This window comes from Erinaceus europaeus, chromosome 4, assembly GCF_950295315.1.
Source record: "Erinaceus europaeus chromosome 4, mEriEur2.1, whole genome shotgun sequence".
NCBI classification, from domain to species: domain Eukaryota; kingdom Metazoa; phylum Chordata; class Mammalia; order Eulipotyphla; family Erinaceidae; genus Erinaceus; species Erinaceus europaeus.
In genome coordinates this window covers 22,767,677-22,779,887 of record NC_080165.1, presented here as the reverse complement: position 1 = coordinate 22,779,887, position 12,211 = coordinate 22,767,677, and the positions used below count along the sequence as shown (strand labels likewise).

The following is a 12,211-nucleotide window of genomic DNA, read 5'->3' as shown; positions in this document are numbered from 1 at the left end:
CTCAGTGCCTACACCATGAATCCACTGCCCCTGGAGGTCATTTGTCCCCCTTTCTGTTGCCCTTGTTGTTGTAGCCTCATTATGGTTATTACTATTGTTATTGTTGATGTTGTTCGTTATTGGATAGGACAGAGAGAAATGGAGAGAGGAGGGGAAGACAGAGAGGGCGAGAGAGAGACACCTGCAGACCTGCTTCACCACCTGTGAAGCGACTCCCCTGCAGGTGGGAGCCCGGGGGGGGGGGGGCTTGAACCGGGATCCTTACGCCGGTCCCTGCGCTTTGGGCCACATGTGCTTAACCCGCTGCGCCACTGCCTGACCCCCCATAGTGAATTTTTTTAAAGAGAAGTGTGGTGGCGGGTGTGTGTGTGTGTGTGTGTGTGTGTGTGTGTGTGTCCACAGAGCCAATGTTTCCTTCAGCATGGTAGGGGCCAGGCTCAAACCTGGGTTGTGTAGCATACTATCCAAGTGAGCTATTTTGCTGGTGTCCCATGGTACAATCTTTAGGAAAAGAGGAGATGATGTTCTCAGTGGAATCTGGACAGAACTCCTATAGTAACCCACACCCAGCAGTGTCTCCTTAGATTCCCAGATGGCCTCTTCCTCTCTCTCTTTTCTGTTTTTTGTCTTGGTGCCTGCACTATGAACCCACTGCTCCTGAAGGCTATTTTTTCCCTTTTTTTGCCCTTATTGTTTATCGTTGTTATTATTGTTATTGCTGTCATAATTGTTGGACAGGAGAGAGATACGAGAGGAGAAGACAGAGAGTGGGAAAGAAAGACAGACACCTGACACCTGCAGACCTGCTTCACTGTCTGTGAAGTGACCCCCCCGTAGGTGGGGAGCTGGGGGCTCGAACCAGAATCCTTACTCCAGTCTGTGCACTTAATCTGCTGCGCTACTGCCCCCCACCCCCCGCCTTTTTAAAGATAAAGTGGGAAAGGGAGAGAATGATAGTCAGAGACAGCACTGGTCTCTTTGAAGTTTATTTCAATGTGGTGAAAGCTGGGCTCACACTAGCCAAAAGAGCTATTTTGCTGTCCCAGTGGCCTCTTCTTTGCCCCTCAACCCCGACATCCCTGTAGTTTCCTGATGTCCAGCTCACACCAGTCTACTTCATCCTTCTTGGGAGGCTCCTCTTGAGGAAGAAGCCACTGAGGGCATCTAGTGAAGGGCCAAGTGTCACCCAGGGCCATAAGTTAGGGGCAGGGTGTGGGCCAAACACACAAACATCCCAAATGTTCTCCCTAACTTCTCCCCTTTTTTCTCTTTCTATTTTATTTTGATATGACAGAAAGAAATTGAGAGGGGAAGGGGAGAAAGGGAGTGAGAAAGAGACGCTTGAAGACCTTCACCATACATGAACTGTCCACCTGCAATGCAAGTACGGATTGGGGGCTTGAACCCGGGTCCTTGTGTATGATAATGTGTGTGCTCGACCAGGTTCACCCAATGCCCTGCCCTTGCCCTTACTTCTCGATCTGCCTTTAGGCTGACACTTGGCATGGGCCAACAGGGAAACAGCATGGACTCGGTAGTCCTGTGTGTCTGGGAAGCAGGCTGCTCAGAGAGCATATGGACCCCCAGCCCCCCGGCCCAGGACAGGGGAGACTCACCAACATTGGCGACATAGAGCTTGTTGTTGAGGAGGACAGCCACGACGGCCATGGCTCCCCCTGAAATCTCCCTCTCCAATGCCTTGAGTCTTTCGAGGATCTTTTGATACTGAGGAGGCAGCTGGTGCTGAGGGACACCCTACAAGCCATCATTAGGGTCAATGAAGGGTCTGCAGAAGCCATCCCACCAACCCTCCTCCCCTTAAAGTGCCAGGGGCTGAGGACGTGCAGCTCAGATGGAAGCGGCACAGCAGCCCCAGGGGTGGAGGGAGCCTAACCTGTCCTGCTGGCTCGGAAACTCTAGGTGACGAGGCTGTGGACTGACTCAGGTTGAGGAAGGACCTGGAAAAGGACTGCAGGCCAGGGAGGCCCCTATCACCGGCTCACCAGGAAGAGGGCCTGCAGTGCCAGGTGTGTGACCCAAGGGCAAGCTCCAGCTGTCTCTCTCTCTCTGATCAGAAAGTGACCTGGGGAAGTGAATTCACACACGCGCAAGGCCTTGGTCCCACCAAAAAAGGACTGAATTCCTGCTGCTCTAGCCCAGCCATACCAACGGCCTAAGAGTGACAGGTGGAGCTGACATGGCCCTCCTGGGGTATGGCGGGAGGTTACCTCTGGCAGCTGGGACTGGAGGCTGGCCTTCTCAGCCAGAGCATCATCAATGGACTCCAGGAAGCTCCGCTCCACCACGTCAAAGGCCTGCAAGGCAGGGGACAAGGAGAGATGTTGGCAGAAGCTGGTTCAAAATGCCACCACCACCTGCTACTGAAACACCCCTGGCTGAGAATAAGATGTGTCAGCTGCAGGTCATCATGTGATGGACACGGGCCACACAAGACACTGCCTTCCTGCAGTGCCGTGTCTCTGACAGAGACCTCAGCCTCATAGGGCTGATGCTTTCTTTCTTCCTTTTTAATATTTATTATTGGATAGAGACAGGAAGAAATTGAGATAGAGAAACAGACACCTGCATCTGTTTTACCACTCATGAAGCCTTCCCTTTGCAGGTGGAGCGGGGGCTTGAACCCGGTCCTTGAGCACTGTAATGTGTGTGCTTAAACAAGTGTGCCACCACCTGCCCCCCCCCCCCAAAGCACTGGTCACCCTTGGCTGATGGTGGTGCAGGGGATTGAACCTGGGACTTTGGAGCCTCAGGTATAAGGGTCTCTTTGCAATAACCACTATGCTATCTACCACTGCTAAGGGGCTGGTGCTCTCCAAGGTGGCATCACAGAGTGACTGGAGAGAGAGGAGACACAGGGCCTAGAATCCATCCACCAGGGGGTCAACTCTAGCTTAGCCAGCTGTCATGTGGGCAGTAGGTCTCCTGCTCTATGACGTAAGCAAGTGACACTGAGGGTGAGAGAAGTGTCTCAGGCACTTGGTGCCTGGACCAAAAAGAGTTCTGGACAATGGAGCTGGTGTCATTTCTATAGCCTGGGGGCTGGCCCTGGTCAGGATGCTTCCTCTCTCCTTCACTGGGCACAGGTCCCTGAGGCTGTGGTGTGTTCCGGCCCTCAGGTGCTGGGAAATGAGGAACTGGAAGCCATTCTCCTCATTTCAAACTAAGAGCTTCCATATATGCTCCTAAAAGCTGTCAGAGGGAAAACTCCAGAGCTGACAAATGGGGGTGCCAGCAATGGGAAGCAAGGAGGTGCTTGCTGAGTGCAAATCGGAAGGGAGAGGACTCACCCTGAGGCATCTTGTTTCTTCCACTCCTTTGTCTAAGGCTGCACCCCTAAGTCTCCTGTGCACCTCCCCCAAGCCAACCTTGCAGGTCCCAGGGAAGGACCTGGGCCTGGCCTCCTGAAGAAGGTTCCAGAGCTGCTTCCCCAGTGGTAGAGGGTCCAGCAGTCTTCAGACCAGCCTGGGCCCACACTCCACCTTAGCCGCAGCAGCAGGGCTACGTCCAGGGGAGCCGACCCCCTACCTGCAGCAGCACGCGCCGCACATCAGCTTCCGTATGCTCAGCGTTGAGCTGGCCTAGCAGGAGCTCGGCTGACAGCCGCTGAGCCACAAAGTTGGTCACCCGATTGCCATCATAGCCATTGAAGACTCCATACAGAAAGCAGTTGTTCTCACTCCTGGGATGGGCAGACGGCAGGAAGGGGTCTGTGACCAGGGGCTCACAAATGCAGATTTTGCAGTGGATGGAGAGGGAGAGAAAGGGGTAGAAGGAATCCACATTCACAGCACCAGGGGCTCCAGATTCTGTCTGCTGCCCCCCCCCCCAACTGTGACCCTATGAGTTGTCTCTCTCCCTCCTCATTGGAGCAAGCCCTTGACTGGCCTTATGTCTAGGTGTGGAAGGGACAACAGCAGAGGCCACCTCCCATGAGTCACAAGTCCCACCTGAGGCCGTTACAAACCTACTTCCCCTCCAGGGACACTGCCAGCTCGCTTACCTGAACTTGAGCCAGTTGTCTTCAGGTGGGTGGCTCTCGGTGCCCTTGCCATCTGCAGAGTAGCTTCGGTTGGAGGCAGAGCCAACCCCTGAGAGGTGGCAGAGTGGCAGGTCGTCTGTCCAGCTTGTCTGCTGTTCCTGGGCAAGGACACCAAGATGCATCACCTTCTTCCCCAGTGAAAGCCCCACCTCCAATAAAAACCTCTCTGGCGCAGGGCTTCTATCTTCTGATGGACAACAATGTCTGCAGGAAAACACACCTGCACAGGGTTTGTAGATTTTTATGCAAACCCACGAAAATGTTCCCTAGGAGACTTGCAAATACCAGGGAGTTCCAGAGTGAAGGCTCTGCAGTGTTTTCCAGGAGGGAGCCCAGATACAGAGCAGCAGGGACAGAGATGAAGCAATCCCTGGTAGGAGCTAGATACTACTGCTCCAATCCCTGGGGCACCTTTAAAATCACAGATTTCTAAGGCCCAGAGGGGCCCAGGTGCTCTGCACTGTAGGCAGCCTCCCAGGAAACCCATTCAGCACCTTGAGAAACCGACCAGCTAGCCTGTCTCTCTCCAGCCAGCCCCTCCCTCCTGGCCCCTGCTCTGCCACACCCTCCCATCTTCCCCCACCCACACCAAATGCTTGTGGCCCTAGTCTGGATCCTGGTCCTCCTCTCCATGTGCAACACCACATTGTCCTTGCTTTGCAATTCTCTGAACCCTTTTGCCCTCTGGTTCAAGAACTACCATCTCCAGAAGTCTATCTTTGGGAAGACCTTCCCTGCTTGGTTAACGACACTCTTGGGTACTTCGAGAACACAGGGCTCCCTTGCTCCTGGGTCTGGGTTCCATTCTCCCACTGCTGCTCAGACAAGGCTGTTCAGTTTAATCACTGCAGAGCTACACACACACACACACACACACACACACACACACACACACACACACACACACACGAATGCATGCTCCCCTTTCAGGTCCAAGCCTAAGTACCCCAAGCACCTGCATGCTCCAGGCATAACCCTGACACACGCCCTGAGAGGGTGCTGGTGAACAGCTCTACCAGAGGGCCACTTGGCCCTCAGTGGCATTCCCAGGATCTCACACTGAACTGGAGCAGATGCAAACAACTGGGAGAAGCAAAATCCCACTGCAAGGAGATAATTACAGTGCATGCTGACAGTTACTGAAATATTAAATAAGCACAGATACTGTGTGCATCTCTTTCAAGTTCACAAAAAAGGCTGTGAAAAACCAATTCAATAGGATTTTGCAATCAGATGTGTACAAAGCCTGTGGTTAGCTTTGGAGGTAAATTTCATCTTTGGCTTATTTACATACTGACAGGGAGTGAATTTACAGATTCTTTTTTCCCATTTTAATTGTTTTCCAGCTGCATTTATTTTGTGGTTTGTAACCCTGGAGCAACTGTAAGGGCGTGGGAGCTTCGTTTTATTTGTAAATTAGCATAGAGTAAAATTAACGTGTTTTGGTGTATAGGCCTAGGAATTTTAACACAGAGACTTGTGTGACCACTGCCACAATTCACACACATTTAACACAGTTAACAGCCCATTGTCAGGCGTTAACCTTCCATAGCCAGAAGCTCCTGTAACCCCAGGCAACCACTGAACATGTTTCACCACCAGTGTCTTTTCAGGAACGTCCTGGGGGAGGGGCAGGTAGTGGCCCACTAAGTTGAACACATAGGCTACCAAGCACAAGGTCCTAGGTCCCCTGGTCCCTACCTGCAGGGGTTGGGGAGATTCACAAATGTCTTAGGATGGGGATGGATATAGCTCAGGGGAAGACTGACTGCATGCCTTACACAAATGAGGAGGCCCTGGGTTTGACCCATGAAAAGCCTTTATTCTTCTTCCAACAAAAAAATGAATGTCATAAATGAAACGGTACAGTCTAACACACCTTTCCCCTCCCTTTATGATGATAGCACAATATTTACCACTTCATCTTTGTTGTTGTTGTTTTTTGTTTTGAGGGGATGCAGATGGAAGTGAACAGAAGCCAGAACCTTAGACACAAGAGGCATGAGCTCTACTACTGAGTCACACTGCTGGCCCTTTAAGCGCATTAAGTAATTGTACAAAGTAGATTTACATGTTGTGCAGCCATCACCATCATCCATATCTGTGACGGCTTTCACACTGTAAAAGTGAAACTCTACACCCCCTCAATTGCTCCGCAGCCCCCGCCACCCATGCTCTTAGGCTCTTGGCTTCTTTCACTCAACATTACTCCTCTGAGATTCATTCAAGTTGCCGCTGTGCACTGCCACTTTGCCCCTTTGTACTGCAGAGCAGAAAGCCGCTCTGTAAATGGAGCCCAGTTTAGCTATTCGGCCACTGAAGGAGATCTGGACTGGCTCCAGTTGGGGGCAGTTATGAAGAGAGCTACTATAAACATTTGCAGACAGGTTTTTGTGTGACACGACTTTCCATTCTCTGGGGGAAAGAAATACCTAGCAGTGAGAGTACTGTTTGCCTTTGTAAGAGGCTGTCTTCCTGAGGGGTGAGCCTCTTCATCCTCCCCAGCCGGCGCACCCCAGCTCCAGGGGCTCTCCATCCTCGCCACATGTGGCATCTCCACGGCCGCTGTTTTGCATCTCCCTGAAGGCCAAGAGCGAAGCTGAACATTACTTCCAGTGGCTTATCTGCCATCCCCACATCATCTCACTAGAGTGTCTGAGTTTCCCACCCATTTCCTAATTGAACTGTGTTTTTTTTTTTGTTTTGTTTTGTTGCCAAAGCACTGAGCAGCTCTGGCTTATGGTGGTGCAGGGGATTGAACTTGGGGCTTTGGAGTTTCAGGCATGAAAGTCTCTTTGCATCACCATTATGCTATCTACCTCTGTTCAGACTGTGATTTTTTTTTTTTGCCTCCAGGGTTATTGCTGGGGCTCAGCGCCTGCACTGGAATCCACTGCTCCTGGAGGCCATTTACCCTTTTTGTCAATTATTATTGTTGTTATTGCTGTCATCGTTGGATAAGACAGAGAGAAATGGAAGAGAGGAAGAGAGGACAAAGAGGGGGAGAGAAAGGTAGATAGATACCTGCAGACCTGCTTCACTGCTTGTGAACTGACCCCTGCCCCCCCCCCCCCCGCAGGTGGGGAACCAGGGGCTCAAACCAGTATCTTTTTGCTGGTCCTTGCATTTTGTGCCATGTACGCTTAACCCACTGCGCTATTGCCCAACCCCCTAGATTGTGACTTTTTAACTACTGGGTTTGAGGGTTCTTTACATATTTTTGGATAATGGTCTCCTGTTAGATCTTTATACAGTTTGCAACTTGCAAATATTTCTCCCAATCTTGTAATTAGTCATTTCAGTTATCAAATACTGACTTTTGCAGGACAAGTTTTCCTTATCAGTAAAATCCATTGTATCCATTTTTCCCCCCTCTGTAGGCTCATGCTTTTGGTTTTGCACCAAAAAGCACTCTTTGCTCATGCCTAGCTGGCAGAGACTTTCTCCCGTGTTCTCTTCTTTAGAAAGCCTGGGAAGTAGCACAGTGGTTAGAGTGCTGGACTCACAAGCATGAGGTCTCGAGTTTAATCGTTGGCATTGCACATGCTATAGTGAAGTGCTGGTTCTCCCTCTCCTCTCTAGCAAAATTCTTTAAATTTCTTTTTTTTTAAAAAAAATTCTTTTTAAAAAATTATTTTATTTTTGAGAGAAATACAGAGAGAGAAAAACAGAGGGAGAGAGACAGAGAGAAACACCAGAGCACTGCTCAGCTCTGGCTTATGGAGGTGCGGGGGATTGAAACTGGGATTTAGGATCCTCAGGCATGAGAGTCTGTTTGCATAAACTTTATGCTATCTCCCCCACCCAATTCTTTTAATTTCTAGCCTTAATCTGTTTCATATAAAAGCAACGGAAAGGGGACTGGGCAGTGACACACTGGGTTGAGCGCACATAGTATGAATATGAAGTACAAGGACCCGAAAAAGGATCCAGGTTCAAACCCTCAGCTCCCCATCTGCGGGGGTGGGTGGGTGGGTGGGGGAGTGTCACACAAGCAGTGAAGCAGGTCTGCAGGTGTCTGTCTTTCTCTCTCCCTTTCTATCTTCCCCTCCCCTCTCAATTTCTCTCTGTTCAATCAAAAAAAAAAAAAAACACGAAAAAATGGCCACAGGATCAGTGGATTTGTAATGCAGGCACCAAGCCCCAGAGATAACCCTGGAGGCAAAATAAATAAATTAATTAAATATCAACAATTTGTTTGGCTTTGTATGTTAACTCTCTTTTCAGCCACCAGATTCCAGATGCCGGCCAGGCTTCCCTGGACTGAAGACCCCACCAGTGTGTCCTGGAGCTCCGCTTCCTCAGAGACTCACCCTACTAGGGAAAGAGAGAGGCAGACTGGGAGTATGGACCGACCAGTCAACGCCCATGTTCAGCGGGGAAGCAATTACAGAAGCCAGACCTTCCACCTTCTGCAACCCACAACGACCCTGGGTCCATGCTCCCAGAGGGATAGAGAATGGGAAAGCTATTGGGGAGGGGATGGGATTTGGAGATCGGGTGGCGGGAACTGTGTGGAGTTGTACCCCCCCATCCTATGATTTTGTTAATGTCTTTCTTAAATAAATAATTTAAATAAAAAAATTTAATTAAATAAAAGCAATGGAAATGTCCCTTAAAGTGAATGCAAACTTAAAACCTTTAGAATTGGGGGCTTGACAGTAGCAAAAGGATCCTGGCTCCTTCACAAGTGGTAAAGCAGCTCTGCAGGTGTCTCTTTTACCCTCTGTCTTCCCCTCCTCTCTCAATTTCTCTCTGTCATATCCAACAATAGCAATAACAACAATAACAACAACAATGATAAACAACAAGGGCAACAAAAGGGAAAAAAGAGCCTCCAGGAGTAGCAGATTCGTAGCGCAGGCACAGAGCCCCAGTGATAACCCTGGAGGTGTATGCGCGCACACACACCTTTAGAACTCACACCTAACTATACAATTATTGTATATTGAATTAATGCAGATACTCATTCAGTGAGTATTTCCTGAGCATTTATTTACTAGGCATTACTCTGGGAACTAAGAACACCAGGGAGGAAATGACAAAGAAGCTTGTCTGAAGCTGCGTGTCTAGGGGAGATGTAATACGCTATTAAATAAGGGTATGGGACTGTACTTAGAAAAAGGATGTGCAGTGTCCAGAGAATGTACATCAGGACAACAGAGAGGGAAACAGTGAGGACTTATTTGTAAATGGAGGAGAAGAGGCCTCTGGGGGAGATAACCTATGAGTCAGATCCAAATGATTAACAGAGCAGTGACCATTTCAGAAAGTGGGGGAAGGACCCTTCTAGGAAGAGCAAGCAGCATGTACGTGAAGGTGGAAAAAAGTCTGGGACTGGGACTGGTTGGTGGTTGAGCACACATTACAATGCACAAGGAGCTGGGTTCAAGGCCCCAGCCCCGACCTGCAGCGGGAAAGCTTTGCAAGCAAGCAGTGAAGCAGTGCTGCAGGGGTCTCTCTTCCTCTCTCTCTTCCCTTTCCATTTCTCTGTCTCTATTAAAGAAATGAGATGAGATGAGATGAAACGGAGTCTGTGAGGGCTAAGGAATTGTGAGAAGGTTAGTGTGGCCTTGGAGGTGAGCAGAAGGGAAAGCGGTTTGCTGTGTTCACACGTGTGTAGCTGTGTGCCCATGTGGAAATGTGATAAGGGCTTCCAGGCCATGGTAAGGAGTTCACTGCCAAGGAATTAATTACTTTCTCAATAAAGTGACTTACTGCCAATCTTTACCTGATTAATGTATCTCTACCACCAGGGACCTCATAAAAGCAGCCTGACAAATAGATTTTCCAATCAAAGTTCCTTTTGCTAGGGTCTGTTTCCTGACTCCAGCTGGGATAAAATCAAGAATAAGAGTAAGCAGAAGAGAAAAAGCACTTCACCAATCTGAGGATCTTGTATTTCTCTCCGGCAGAGATGGGCCAAGATACCAAAAGTGCCAAAGCTGCTTTGCAGGGTTGGATGGGAAGGCATCTAGAGGTTCCAGAATCCTATCTGTGATTAGAAATGAGATTAACACAGACTGAGTTTGTCCTCTAACATGGGGGGGGGGGGGACATCATCAGTGTACTGAGCACAGCACAGAGCCTGGCACAGGAGCTGAATCAACAGCACTTCCTCCACCACTCACTACCTCCCATGCCAGGCTTTCAGGGATGTGAAGCTTTCCAATGAACTTATACTTTTCAGCAAAAAGGAAATAGCCCTCATCAAAGAGCAACGTACAGGCCCACTGGACACTGAGAGACAAAATCACCTGGTGAAATGTTTTTGTTTTACCACCAGAGTTATCGTTGGGGTGTGGGGGTTACACAGTTCCACTGTTCCTGGTCGACATTTTATTCCTCTTTTTCTTTCCTCCTTTTGATACAGGATGAGAGAATGGGGTGAAGGAAGAGAAAGAGAGGAGAGAGACTGCAGCTCTGCTCCACCATCCGCTTATGAAGCTTTCCCCTGTGGAAACAGGTGGGCAACAGGGGCTTGAACCTGGGTCGTTGCACACAACGTGTGCACATTAACAGGTGAACCATCACCCAGCTATGAGATGGTTTTTCACAAGAAACAAATGAATGGGTTAGGCGCACATGGCGTAAAGTGCAAGGACCCGTGTGGGGATCCCAGTTTGAGCCCCTGGCTCCCCACCTGCAGGGGAGTCGTTTCACAGGCAGTGAAGCAGGTCTGTAGGTATCTTATCTTTCTCTCCCCCTCCTCTCCATTTCTCTCTGTCCTATCCAATAACGACGACATTAATGACAACAACAATAATAACTACAAAAAAACAACAAGGGCAACAAAAGGAGAAATAAATATAAAAAAATTATATAAAAAAGAAATTACTAAAAAGAAAAAAAGAAACAAACAAACGAATGGCTGGTGAAGGAGCTCACCATGGCAGTGTGGTGCACACGAACAAGCCAGCCCAGGGCACTTCCCCTGGGAACCACTGCACTGCCCTTCCGAGCGGGCAGGAAGAACGAGGTCTCCCAAAGGAGAGAAGCCCTGTGTTACAGAGTTTAACAAAAGCCACGTTCCCCTTCCAATTATCCTAGAGTCTGCATACTTCCACAATACTAAGAGCTTTTTTTTATTTCGTTATTGGGGAATTAATGTTTTACATTCGACAGTAAATACAACAGTTTATACATGCATAACATTCCCAGTTTTCCATATAACTTGTTGCTCTTGTTTTTTTTCCCCTCCAGGGCTATTGCTGGGCTCGGTGCCTGCACCATGAATCCACCGCTCCTGGAGGCCATTTTTTCCCCTTTTTGTTGCCCTAGTTGTCGCAGCCTCGTTGCGGTATTATTGCCATTGTTGACGTTGCTTTGTTGTTGGATAGGACAGAGAGAAATGGAGAGAGGAGGGGAAGACAGAGAAAGGGGAGAGAAAGATAGATACCTGCAGACCTGCTTCACCGCCCGTGAAGCGACTCCCCTGCAGGTAGGGAGCCGGGGGCTTGAACCGGGATGCTCACGCCGGTCCTTGCGCTTTGCGCCACGTGCGCTTAACCCACTGCGCCACCGCCCGACTCCCTGCTCTTGTTTTTTAATGCTGTTGTAGTTACTGTTGTTGTTGATATCGTCATTGTTGGATAGGACAGAGAGAAATGGAGAGAGGAAAGGAAGACAGAGGGGGAAAGAGAGACACCTGCAGATCTGCTTCACAACCTATGAAGCAGCTCCCCTGCAGGTGGGGAGCCGGGGGCTTGAACCGGGATTCTTACACCAGTCCTTGTGCTTCACACCACATGCACTTAACCCTGCTGCGCTACCGCCCGACACCCCCCCTTTCTTTTTAAGCAAACATCCTTTCAAATGAGCTTCATTTTTTAAAATAATCTTTTATGATTTTTTTATTATCTTCGTTTATTTATTGGATAGAGAGACCCAGAAGTCTAGAGGGAGGGGGATGATACAGAGGGAGAGCCAGAGAGACACCTGCCAAAACTGCTTCACCACTGGCAAGCTTTCCTCCTACAAGTGGGGAGTGGGGCTCAAACTTGGGTCCTTGTGCACTGTAACCTGTGCACTGAGCCAGGTGAGCCACCACCTGGCCCCAAGTGAGCTATCTTTATTGTTTATTTTTACTCGAGCACTGCTTAACTCTGGCTTATGGTGGTGCTGGGAACTGAACCTGGGACTGCAGAGATG

The 12,211-nt window shown here is 49.4% G+C and overlaps 1 protein-coding gene and 1 long non-coding RNA gene across 6 annotated transcripts in view; one reads left to right on the top strand and one right to left on the bottom strand.

Moving 5' to 3' along the window:
* LOC132538011 (uncharacterized) overlaps positions 1-12,211 on the top strand; it is a 447,435-nt gene that overhangs the window by 10,707 nt on the left and 424,517 nt on the right. The window contains exon 2 of the long non-coding RNA XR_009549412.1: positions 1,492-2,771. This is a non-coding gene — a long non-coding RNA (uncharacterized LOC132538011). The remainder of the gene's footprint in view (positions 1-1,491; positions 2,772-12,211) is intronic.
* Positions 1-12,211, bottom strand: part of TAB1 (TGF-beta activated kinase 1 (MAP3K7) binding protein 1) — a 43,728-nt gene that overhangs the window by 18,936 nt on the left and 12,581 nt on the right. For all 5 annotated transcript variants that reach the window (XR_009549411.1, XR_009549410.1, XM_016186520.2 and 2 more), the window contains exons 2-5: positions 4,022-4,158; positions 3,547-3,700; positions 2,229-2,315; positions 1,617-1,755 (exon numbers count right to left, since the gene is read on the bottom strand). Coding sequence is in view for 3 of the 5 variants with exons in the window: in XM_016186520.2 (XP_016042006.1) it covers positions 1,617-1,755; positions 2,229-2,315; positions 3,547-3,700; positions 4,022-4,158 (517 nt within the window). In the remaining 2 variants the exon portion in view is untranslated. The remainder of the gene's footprint in view (positions 1-1,616; positions 1,756-2,228; positions 2,316-3,546; positions 3,701-4,021; positions 4,159-12,211) is intronic.